The sequence below is a fragment of the Gymnoscopelus braueri genome (assembly GCF_963280865.1).
Source record: "Gymnoscopelus braueri genome assembly, contig: SCAFFOLD_561, whole genome shotgun sequence".
In the NCBI taxonomy this organism is placed as follows: Eukaryota; Metazoa; Chordata; class Actinopteri; order Myctophiformes; family Myctophidae; genus Gymnoscopelus; species Gymnoscopelus braueri.
In genome coordinates this window covers 2501-15151 of record NW_027660764.1, presented here as the reverse complement: position 1 = coordinate 15151, position 12651 = coordinate 2501, and the positions used below count along the sequence as shown (strand labels likewise).

General features: G+C 39.8%; 1 protein-coding gene across 4 annotated transcripts; it reads left to right on the top strand.

The window, feature by feature from the left end:
* The first annotated feature begins 1398 nt into the window (after nucleotides 1–1398).
* Nucleotides 1399–12075, top strand: LOC308081201 (uncharacterized protein). Of its 4 annotated transcripts, XM_080457590.1 has the most exons (11): nucleotides 1399–2082; nucleotides 3852–4130; nucleotides 4445–4528; nucleotides 4849–4982; nucleotides 8409–8462; nucleotides 8652–8811; nucleotides 8901–8916; nucleotides 8962–9001; nucleotides 10058–10106; nucleotides 10476–10871; nucleotides 11079–12075. In XM_080457590.1, the coding sequence occupies exons 1-11, from the start codon at nucleotides 1509–1511 to the stop codon at nucleotides 11675–11677; spliced, it is 2385 nt and encodes a 794-aa protein (XP_080313716.1). In that variant the 5' UTR covers nucleotides 1399–1508; the 3' UTR covers nucleotides 11678–12075. The 4 variants fall into 4 exon arrangements, with proteins under 4 accessions (XP_080313716.1, XP_080313715.1, XP_080313718.1 ...); XM_080457589.1 differs by having other exon boundaries at nucleotides 8901–9001; nucleotides 11079–12072; XM_080457592.1 differs by having other exon boundaries at nucleotides 1990–2093; nucleotides 8901–9001; nucleotides 11079–12069.
* Nucleotides 12076–12651: the final 576 nt, after the last annotated feature.

Below are 12651 nucleotides of genomic sequence, written 5' to 3'. Positions count from 1 at the left end.
ATACTTAAATCAAAATATAGTAAACAAAACAAAGGATATTTACTTCAATTGTGACCCATAAAAATGTGTCCGCGACCCACTTTGTGTCCCGACCACTGTAACAGGTAACCTGACTCGGGGGCTAGACTACCAAACCAGAAACGTAGCCTATTCTTCTGTGCCCTTTACCAATAGAGTTAAAAATAATAGAGAGGGCACCCGAATTCTCCTCCCATCCACTTGCATTGAGTTGCTCACCCAGCGCATGGGCCTGTTTGAACCCTTCTTCCGGGTTGGAAATTTGGTGGGCGAGGCCTATTTGGGGCTCCAAACGCGTCACTTCTGTGACGCGTTTTGCGTCACAGAAGCGCGCAGCCCCGTGCGCAAGCTCGTGCGCATGCTCGTGAGTCGAGCCCATTGGTCGAAACCGTTTTCTCGTTCATGTGTTGAAGCCCCAGGCCTGCACGCGCCTGCACTACCATGAATGGCCACCATGTCCATTTGGCTTCAATGAAACCACTGGGTTCTGGGGGCTTGCCTTTACCTCAAAAAACAATTACAATTACGCGACCGTGGGGCGGGGGCTGAACTTGACCTAGATTGACCTCAGGATACAGATTAAACAAGTGAAATTGGAAGTGATGACACTAAGAAATGAGCAGACAAAATTGGAAATGGAACACTATACAAATTAAGCTTAAAAATGTGTACTTTCTCCTGATTGTTGGAGATTTTGACACCTACCGAAAATTTTATTTTCTGTTTATTAAAGAGCTGGAGAGACAGGGAGACATCTGTTACTGAAAAAACACGCTATAGCAATGATTACTATCAGAATATAGTATTTTAACCTTTTAACAAAATACTTTTTGTTTTAACCAAAACATATCACTTACCCTGCCTTTAAGTTGCTGCTGTATATTTACGGAGCATGTATCCTCCATAAACAAATTTATTTTGTAACATTTTGTAAAAATATAGTTTTACTGAATGTCAGGCAGATTTGTTTCGGATGCACTACTGCAGTAAGTGCTATGTTGTTGTACGTGTAGAGGGTTCAGAAAATGGCTCTATTTATAGTTTTGCACAAAAACATACACCCCCCATTTTTTAAGATTATCAGAACTACTCTATCAGTATTTGACACTTTGTATGTGATTTCACATCTTATTAGACTTCCAAGTCAGTAGATGGCGCTCCTGTGAATCATAGAGGAAACACTATATAGTCTTGGCCCCACGCATGCGCAGCTCAGTAATAAACCGCTGCTGGCTGAGCAAGGCAAGAGATAGTAATGTGTCCTGTTCCTCATTTTTCACAGATTCACAGTGCACCCTTGCCTGTGTATCACTTGTACCGACCCAGATTCCCCTAGGTCTGAGGCCGGTAACAATTGGAGGCTCGTCCGGGATTCAGCGCCACCTAGCTGGGAAAGTGGGAACTGCCACGGAGAGAACCTGTGCCTAAAGCTTCAGGGAAGGCTGCATTGCTGTGCGTCATCCAGAGAGTAGAGGCCACAGGGGCTAAAGATGGCTACCACAACCCCACGACGGATGCAGATCTTCAAGATCCAAAAAAGACTCTTAGCTTTAAGTACCTGGCAGTTACAGACTGTTGCCAGTGCGGTTGATGAAGACAGAGACACTCAGGACCTTGCGGTCCTGAGTGAACCAGAACTATTTGATATAATTGTCGATTACCTAAGAAGTGAGAAGTTGAAAGGCATGGATGATGAAGGCAAGTCTCAAATCCTTCACCTCAACAACATGCTCGATGGCATGTCAAGAGCCCCGGATAGAGAAGATGCTGTGGGAGGAGCTGGCGTTGAAGGAGCTGATGACGGAGGAGTGGTCGAGGCTGCACCCCTCCAGGTGGAAGATACAGTGACTCGTCAACATACCAGTTCAACTACAGCAACCATGGACCGGACCATGGACTGGTTGCTGTCCCCAACCAGGGAAAGAGACATTCACACGCCACAACCAACCATGGACAGAGACAATAACACACCAGCCAGGAACCACGCCACTACATCGCCAGCCAGATCTATCAACAGTGCCGGTGGTGCCCTTCCTGGCCGTGCCAGTCCGTCCTCCAGTATGGGTGAGCAGGTGGTGAGATTTACTGATGTAGCTGCTCTGTTTCCACGCAGAGAGTTTAAACTTTATGGTGCTCAGATTTCTGACACAGGGTCTGATATGTCGTACATTACATTACATTACAGTCATTTAGCAGATGCTTTTATCCAAAGCGACTTACAATAAGTGCATTCAACATAGGTGGGGAACGAAACTACTAATCACCAGAAGCATTAAGTGCATTCTCTTCTAAAACAAGCAACCAAGAGTATACCTAGCACTAAAGTAAAAGTGCAATATATCAGCTACCTACTTTCATAAACAGATGAGACAAAGTAGGAAAATCAAATGAGCAAGAGCTAAAACAAATAAGTGTAACGAATAAACAAGATCCAATAAAACAATAAAACAAGAGTTCGTACAACTAGTTAACAACAAGTAGGCAAGGCGAAGAGGAAGGGTAGTGTTTCCTGAAGAGGTGGGTTTTCAGCCTGCGGCGAAAGATGGGCAGTGACTCTGCTGTCCTGACATCAGTGGGGAGTTCATTCCACCACTGTGGGGCCAGAACAGAAAAAAAGTCGTGACCGTGTAGATCGGCCAGAGGGACCCTTGAGCGACGAGGCAATCAGTCGCCCCGGGGTGGCCGACCGAAGTGGTCGGGCAGGGGTGTAAGCATCGACCATAGCCCGTACAGTAGCCTTTGTAAACAAATGGATGAAGGGTTAAATGAAGGGTTTAGTGAGTCAGAGGTTATCCGCACTGTGCTTAAGATAACTAAACCTGGTGCATTCAGGGAGATGTTAACTAACAAAGATGACCTTAATATGAGTGAACGCTTTCTCAGCTCCCACATTAGAGACAAAAACAGCACTGAGCTCTTTCAGGAGCTTAGTACTGCCAGACAGCAAGACAAAGAGGGCCCACAGCAATTATTGTACAGAATCATGGGTCTAAAACAGAGAGTTGTTTTTGAGTCACAACAGCCAGGTGCAGATTTTAGACCCCTTTCCCTCTTTAGTAGATGTCCCCAGTGGCTCATCAAAAAATTGCCAAAATCCCTATTCAGAATTTCACTAAACATGACATCTATCTGTCACAGAGAACAATTCTGGGCACACTTGGGGAAATTACTGAGGCCAAACCCATTAACCATTCTCCCAACAACCCAAAGCCCATAAACCGTCCCTCTGCTCAAACCTGCTCCGCTCTGACTCGAGATAAATGGCACCCACCAATTCATCTTATTAGACTTCCAAGTCAGTAGATGGCGCTCCTGTGAATCATAGAGGAAACACTATAGTCTTGGCCCCACACATGAGAAACTTAGTATTACGTGCATGGTTCTTTTAAGTAATCTCATTTGTCTAAATCATTCATACAGATACAGATGTATTATGTTTGGGTTTATTCTGAAGCAAATAAAATGTTATGTACAATAATGTCGCTAGACGTAGTAAGAATGGCTGTGATATTACATGCATTTACATAATGTAATACGAAATGTAACATCACAGCTAGGGCTACATGGTGTATCTGTCAGTAAGTGTGTCAACTGTCAACCGTTCAAATGTTTCCGGTTCGGCGGTTGACACTATGGTCAGATAATTTAAGGAAGTCAACCACACAGAATATAAGCACCGTAAAAGACAATGTCATCGAGGTTGAACTTGCTACGTTGCAGGAAGATTATGAAGTAGGCTAAAAGGCTAAAGCCAAGATCATTGATAGCCTAAACATTATACACATTTTATTCATGTTTTAAAAGTAGGCTTATTTTTTTCATTTGAAATTCAGACCGGATATCTGAAATGGAGATGGGGAGCACCAGAGATGATTCTAATGAGGAGAAGCAGGAGGAAGGGAGGTTGAATGATCGAAGGAGCAGTAAGCGACTGAGGTTTCTAGAGGATAAAAGGAGGAGCTGTCTGCGGAGAGGAAAGAGAGTGAGGTATCATTGTGAGGAGAATGAAGAGGGACATGAGCATGATGAAGAGGAGGAGGACGGTGACGTCATCTGGTTAGGACCAGGTTCATCCTCCCGGGACACCCTTACCCAGAGGACACTAGACAAGAGTGAGTCAAGCTTAAAGACATGTTTTTATATATATATGTGTATATATATATATATATATATATATATATATATATATATATATATATATATATATACTGTATATATATATATATATATAAAATTCTAAAGGGGGAAAACACTGATTTGTGAAGTTCAATATTTTTGTTCAATTACCTTGCCTTTGTTACTACATAGATCATAATGAACTATCTTAACTATTCTTTAAAGTACACACTTCATTGCCCTGATTATTGTGCTCTGTGGACAATCTTGGTCTGGCAATATATAACATTTATTGGATGTTGACATCTAGAGAGAGCAAGCGGTGTGTTGGACGTGATTCCTGTCACCTGCGGGAGCAAAAAGGGAACCCTGGATGTTGAACAGCTTGCCAGGGGTAAGTGGGCATTGGATACTTTTTCTTCTTTAACAAATGGCCATAAAGTTCAAACAAAAAAGTGTTCTCAGTAATTACGGTTATTCTTAACAAATTTACTAATGTGCTCATGTCTGCACTTACATCTGCATTCGATACATCTGAACTTCTGAAGTTGCGTTGGGAACCATGTGGCCCATATGTTACATCTAAGATGTAGGCTAATCCATTGTTTGTTTATCTATAGATTTTAAATTGTTCCTTCATATTAGGATTGAAAGTTCAGCAGCTATCTTCTCTTTCATTTGTGTTCCTGTATCTTTGCGCTATACCCTGTTTAGGTGAGGTGTGTATCGAGTGTGAGGGGTGCAGGTTTTCACCCACTGCCTTTGAGAACTTTGGAGGAAAAGGAAACAATAAGAAATGGAAACAATCTATCTATTATGGCGACCAACCCTTGGAGTTGTTGTTTAAAGTAAGAACTCAACTGTATAAGCACAGCACAAAATATTATGCTATATATACACTGATACAATGTAGTGTACACTATTCATCAGTATTGCTTTTAATGTTTATTATAAAAGCTGCACTGGAGTTTTCACACTATGTTGGTGGCCCCAAGTGGCAGCAAGAGGTAACTATTTTGATTCTCCCTCTATAAAAACAAGAAATGACAAAGTCATAATATACCCGCTTGCGGCAGGCTTTTTTTGCCCCAATCTGCAGCACAAAATGTAAAAGTTGTCATTAAAATAAAATCTCAGCCATTCCAATGCAACAAAAATAACTCCACAGAGGTTCATTGGTTGGCTACCAATATAATGTGTGTGTGTGTGTGTGTGTGTGTGTGTGTGTGTGTGTGTGTGTGTGTGTGTGTGTGTGTGTGTGTGTGTGTGTGTGTGTGTGTGTGTGTGTGTGTGTGTGTGGTGTGTACAATATCAATAATAGTGAAAACAATTGATTCAGCTGATTTTAGCGTCATACCTTACATGAAAAATGTTGCTACAGTAACCTTGGTTATAGTGTTTATTCATTCATTTTTAAACAGGGCAGTCATGTTAAAAACATCAACAGTGGTGGGAAAAGTACTCTAATTACTTAAGTAAAAGTATCAATACTGCAATGTAAAAGTCCTGAATTCAAAATTGACTTGAGTAAAAGTACAAAGGTATTGGTATCAAAATGTAATTAAAGTACCAAAAGTAAAACTACTAAAATGTTTGAAAGTATTCACACCACGACCACTGAACATGATCCACCAGATTAAATCTTGACTGTGCAAATTTAGAAAAAATCTATAGTGCTCAAGCATTTGCAAACATACAGTAAGTAACATAGGTACAATGTTACATTAATCTGCACCTGATCACCATCACAATTAACTGGAGTACTTTCCTGCATAACCAGTCAAGAATACAGTTGACACTAAAGTTATTATTATTTTTTAGCCTTTATAAAAGTGAAGCTCACAACTTGTCTTTTAATTTCATGCAAGTTTGCCCTTTTCACTACTGGCTTACATGAACAAAATACCCAAATGGGTCCATTTGGTTTAATTAATGTCTTTTCTAATTAAAGTATTCAATAAAAAAATCAAAAATAGCAGATCTACAAGCACACAAGGCGGCGACGCATTGTGAGCTTGTAGATCTGCTATATTAATGAAACGTGTTTTGTGTTACGCTGATTTTAGCGTAAATTTTGATGCTAAAATCATCATCAATCTTGGAATGGTTTGCATCATTTTAATCACAAGGCCCGTACCTTTAAAATGGTATATAGATTGACTATGTAGGTGACACACACGCTAGTGTAAATGTGTTTGTTTGCAAAAAAAAACGCTTGTTTCGCCGCCTGTTCTGCATTCCTCACGCACACGCACACGCACACACCTCACGTACTAGTGTTGCCATGTATACTAATTATAAGCGACCTCGTTTTCTGTAAAGTTGCTTGTAAATATAGGTAGTTGCTTTTTATTTGTTATTATTTTGTTGTGAGCTTGTAGATCGGCTATTTCCAAATCGTCTATTTTCAAATAGCCGATGCATATAGGTTTAAAGTGCTCATGTAGCCTAATAGTCACTTAAATCTTTGGGCTTGTTTTCATTGACCTAGTTGCTTATTTTTCTCTCAAAATCTGGCAACCGTGTCATTGTTTAGACCAACGAAGAAGAAAATGTAAAAGACAGTATTATGTTGAGAAAATATAAAGTCATTACAGCACCATAACATGGTTAATACATTTTATTTTGGGATGTACAATACATGAAAATTACGAGAGTAATAACGCGACTTGCGTCGATAACTAATGGGGAGCGGACATTAGCGCGCTTGGCTAAAAACAGTTAGTTAGTAACATCATACAAGCTAACTATTAGCCAAATTCAGCTAGCGCTCGGAGGAATCCATAGTCCCATAGCTTGGGAGGACGAGGCCGCCCGTTCAGAGTATGGGAAAGTATCCCAATGACGCAAATCTGTCGAATGCAAATGAAAGTGTCGAATGCAAATCTGTAATCTGTCGAATGATGAGTAGTAGGTCTGCCTCTTCTGTGCCCCCAGCCCCTCTGGCGGGGCTGGGGGAGAGGAGAGGCTCTGGCACGTGGAGGGACTAGGCTCTGTGGATGGCCTCCTGGCCGGGCTCCTCCTTCGTCTCACCAGGTCCAGGACCTGAGTGTTGACCTCCACTGGTCTTACCCAATTAAAAGTATAGCATTTTAATCAGAGGGATGAGGATATTGTTATTTAGTTTTTTACTGGAAATTAAATATTTCCTCGTGAGAGAATGAAGAATGCTACTAAATGTCTTTTAGTAGGTTTATTTGATACAACAGATGACAATAATATAATGATTGAACACACAAATGAGAGAGAGAGAGAGTGATGAATGGAAAGTGGTAAAAATCGCCTCAAATGGTTCGGGAGTCTGACACTGATCTCAAAGTTAGAAATAACTAGATACAAAGTTCCAGGAGGATGCAAAGTCACTCTCACGGGTACAAATGCGATATAGACGACCCTGATGCAGTATTTTGGCTGAACAGTCTCCTTCCTCAGTAAACATCATCCATGTGCCCCCCTTATCCGCCTTAGCCTAGCCTATGTTTACATTCTCTACAAGGACACTCCAACCAGACATGATCATAAGACTGTGCACTAATAATGAACTGATTCAGCTTACAGTCATACAGAACAAGTTATGAAATAGGAATAGAAAGAATCATTAATCAATCAATAATCAACAGCAATAAAATTTAATTTCCGTTACATTTACGTGATTTAGAGAATTATGCAACATTTATGTTTGTTTAAAAATCTTGCATAGTGCAGCTTTACTACTACTACTACTACTAGTCTGCTACTGGATGTACACAATTCAGAGGCCTGCTTAAGCCTGCCTAGCATATCTGCTGCTAATGATTGTCACCACCACTGAAGTGTATAGTAGGCTACTCACTTCATTAAATGTGGCTCAACTTGGATTGACTGGACATATTGTTGATGCACATTACAGTACTGTTCGTTATCTGCACATATATTCCTAATGTATGCACATGTCACTGGTGATACACTATAATGTACATATCTGTTGATATACATGACAGTTGATTCTCTGAACACATTTTGCTCTATGCAGATATTACTGGTGATACAGTGGCAGGGCACACCCGACACTTATACTGTATATAGTATTTACAGTTCACTTACACATAGATAAATGTACATACTATACCACACAATGTGCTATTGTTATTGTATATATTTTGTTTATTTTATTATTTTAAATGTTACTATTGTTACCTTTATTGCTATTTATTTGCTATTTGTTGGCACAATGTTGAGGAACTGAACTGTCTCTCCATTCTCTGTCTTTACCCTCTAACTGTCACTCATCACAGCAGGGTCATTTGACGACTCCTGGGTTTAAGAAGAGAAACACAGAGGATAAAAAGGTGATCTTATATGGGCAATAACTTAGGCAGGTTTCTGAACATTCCATAGCCCTCCGCTGAGACACAGAGCGAGTAGAGAGAAATGGTACAATCTTATAATGAGTATTAGTGAAGAGTGAACCAATTATATGAAGATAGGTTGAAAATGTGGTCCTTTAATCTCTGATCTTTCTCTCTTACTCGAGTCAGATGAATAATTGCAGGAAGATGGAGATTGGAGGCCACACGATACCTGTGCAGCAGAGGAATGAAAAAGAACATTATGAGGTAGAGGAAGGAGGGGAGGATGAAGACTCGGAGGGTGAAAGACGAACAGAAAGCAAAGGAAATGATTCTGAAATGAAAGAAGGTGAAGATGATGAATTCTTATCAACTAATTATAGAATAAACACAGAGGCCAAACTGATTAGGGAATGACTGTTTTTTTTCTTCTTCCAGGAGAGAAGAGGTCCTGGTTCATCCTCAAAGGGTATGAAGATATTGGGGAAGAATTTTTAAGCAGGACCTGCTTAAAAATCCCTCTCAAGAGATTGTCTGCGGTAAGATGCCAATGATAGGTAGCTGTTTCCATCTTCCCTTTGTGCCTGGCTTTGCCTAGTGCACCTCTGCAATATCTCACAAAACTCACAAAGCAAAGATAATTATTTAAAAAAGTACTGAGTTGTGACCTCACTGTCCAATCTTTAGCTATATATAAAAACTCACAAATCACAATGTGGTGTTCAGTAGTGAAGACGTGTCCATGTAGCCTCGTCATACGACATACATTTCATCATCAGTTCATGTCCGCAGGGACATTCGTATGCATAAATATGATGACCGCACTTTTATGCACAGAAGACAAGTACACTTACAATTTGTTTCTACTTGGTCTGTGTCTCATAGGAGGGCTGTTCACAGTTCAGAAATCCGCCTACCAGTGACATCATCGTTAGGCAGATTTGTTTTTCCAAACTAAATTTGTATTAACGCGAAAACAATGGCTTCTATTATAGCATGCTAACTTTCCAGAAATAGAAAGCCTGCCGTTTCTATTAGCTTGGATTCTCCATCGATGATGTCACTGGTAGGCAGGTTTCTGAACTGTCCACATAACTCCTCTGAGACACAGAGTGAGTAGACAAAATTGATACCATATTATCATGTGCATTAGTGAGGATCAATTATATGAATATAGGTTGAAAATGGGGGAAGTCATCCTCTAATGCACATGCACTATAGAAGAAAAACAGATGCTCTGTTTGAGGAGAGGTTTAGAGGAGGTCTGTCACTAGCTCAGCTGTATTATATTATGTGACAATAAAGGACTTGAAATTTAAGTGATGTTCATGGCCAGGTTTGTTAAATGGAATACAATAAAGAGTAGAATTAAAAACCTGAATAAAAATACATTCTTGTTAAGAGAATAACAGGAATGAAATAATTGATGCAAGATAGAGTAGAACTAAAACAGACTGTAGACCACTGGACCTCTTCTCACAATGGCCTTTTTGTTCAATGTTTTTTGTTGATGATAATGATGCCTATGAAATCACGATTGACTGCATTATAATTACAGCATGTATACATTAAATTAATTTATTGTTTTGTCTTAGACCAAAAGAAGTATTCTTTCATCCAACAGTAAAGAAGATCTGGAATCAGGTTTGTACATAATTGTTGCATCTCATAATGTCAACAGTATCTTGTTATAGAGCAATGTAATGAATGAATGAATAAGCAATCAGCTTGAATTGACAGCTTTACCACCATGCACCAACAGCGTTGTATGGGGGTTATGTTTCTGCCCCTGTCTGTCTGTGTCTTTTAGCAAAATAACTTTAGAACAGATGACCAGTTTTCATAAACTTTGGTGGGAATGATCAGTAGGCTGCTCCGAAGAGATGATAAGAAGAAATATAAAAACTATTACATTCACCTTTTTCATTCAATCAATCACAATCGGCCACAAAGTACCAATCATTAGATAACTTTGTTGTTCTGAAGTAATAATCCAGCCCTGTTTGTGAACAGAGAATTGGTGTATGCCACTAGAAGACTGCGCTGATGATGATGATGAGACGCAGCATAGTGAAGAGCCTAGAGAGGACAGCACTGGGACAGAAACAGAGGACATGACGACAACAGAGATGCCCTTACTAACCAGATCAGATTTACCCCTCAATTCCTGTCAATGTGCTGAAGAAGTTAACGCAGAAGAGAGTTCTGCCCGTGAAACCTGTAGAAGAGCCTTGCCCAAAAGCCGTCAAATGACTAAGGCCTCACTGCCCGGTGTCAAGCCTCACGTCAGTGGCATAGACAGGCAGGCTGCAACAACCTGCAACCTGTCTGAAATCCCTCCCTTCCCAATCTTCTCAATTAGTAACGAGCAGGATGATGCTGTTGTGTCACATAGAACCATGACCACAGGTATGTGTTGTATTTATGTGAATATTAAAAAGGGTAGAATTTTGTTACTAACTTTTCAAATAAATGTCTTTGTGTTTCTTGAAAGCGTGAGATATAGGCTGTGTTACATTCCAATATTTCAGAGCTTGATTCTTATGTTAAATTTGAGTGAACTGACTTGCAGTTAATATAACATTTTAATACCATTGCACTGTTTGTCACCCACAGAGTATCAAGAGGTTATTAAGAGACAGGAAACAGATGGACCAATAAAAACACAGCTCTGTGAGGAACAGGTGGGAGAAGTGATTATTAAAGAGGAGCAGATAAAGACAGAAAGTGACGGACAAAGTAGCTCTCATGGTGATGGGCGTCTTCACACATCAGGTTCTGAAAACAACACTCAACCTGTCGCTACTGGAAAGACTAATGATGAAACAACAGTTCAGCAGCAATCCATCCAATCAGAGCCAGCCACAAGTACTCTACTGTCACAGAATCACCACCTGCCTTCCTCAGTCCCAAACGCTCATGACCAGAACACCAAAAGAAAGACTTATGGCTTCAAAAGAAAGAGGCCATCAAGTCTCACCTGGAAACAAGGCTGCTGTGGCCAAGACAAGGCTCTGGAGAAGAGACGTGAGAGGAGGGAGATGGTTATGTTGACCACTCTGCGAAATATCTGTGACTCACAGCACAGAATGTGCCAAGCACTGGAGCAACTCTGCTCCAAACAAGATACAGTCATAGAGCTGCTTAAGAGACTCACAGACCAGGACTGCAGCCACACTGCTGTACTTGAGATCAATAAAAACGTGGACGCCTAACTTTCCAGTTTAACATGATGACGATCAATTTAATGAATGCTTAAAGTGTTTAGCCACTTGAACAGTTGTAAATGGTGTTTATAGTTAATAATTTGTTTCAAAAGAAAAGATAATGCTGCAAGATAAGGTAAAATTACATCACCAAACCAACAGATTATTTTTTATCATCTCATTAGACTTAGTTTTTAGACAGAAAGGACAGTCAACAAAAGATTAAGATTAAGATTAATAACTAGCTGAATTTGACAGACAAAAACACTGCCCACCCGCTCCCGTCTAGGCCCAGCCTAGATCAACATTTGTGTACATTTTTTTTCACCCTTCATACCAGTAACCTGTAAGCTGATTGTAGTGTGTATATCTGTCTGTCTCCTATATGTCATCATGATTTGTGTGCATGGGGATCTCATCTTAAACAAGCTCAGTGCTTCATGAGTCTCCCAGTTTAGTAGACCTTGTATTGTGAATTTGTACTTCCATGTACTGATGTTCTCATGTCTTACTAAATAAAGTACATCAATCAATCAATCAAACGCTAGTTGAGCTCCGTTCCATAAACAACTATAGGACATCCGGTTCTGGAGCTAACAAATATAAAGTTTCCGGTTGCCTTCAAATTAAGATCATCACATTTAATGTTTTTTGAAAGACATACATTTATTTTATGAATACATTTATGATGTATCATGTATGTCTTTTAAACTGGCTTATACAAAAGCACTTCTAAGTGCCAGTTATTTTTTTTAAACACACAAATTTATTGACAAATAGATTTATGATATATGTCTTAGGTCTTAGCACTTCTAAGAGGTTGATATTGTGCTCATTTGTGTGTGTTAGATATATGTATTGTTTTTGGAAAACTATTATGATAGAATATAATATAGCAAATAAACAATGATAAAAGCAACAACAAAATATGCTACCAATAATAATAGTAGATAGTGCAGGTGAGATTTTTTTTTTAAACGTGT

Bases quoted from the DNA above. Each gene is read 5' to 3' on its own strand.
- LOC308081201 (XM_080457589.1), top strand. From the start codon at position 1,509: ATGGCTACCACAACCCCACGACGGATGCAGATCTTCAAGATCCAAAAA. The intron at 4,983-8,408 runs GTAAGAACTCAA...CACTCATCACAG, and splicing joins CCTTGGAGTTGTTGTTTAAA to CAGGGTCATTTGACGACTCC. The intron at 10,107-10,475 runs GTTTGTACATAA...GTTTGTGAACAG, and splicing joins TAAAGAAGATCTGGAATCAG to AGAATTGGTGTATGCCACTA.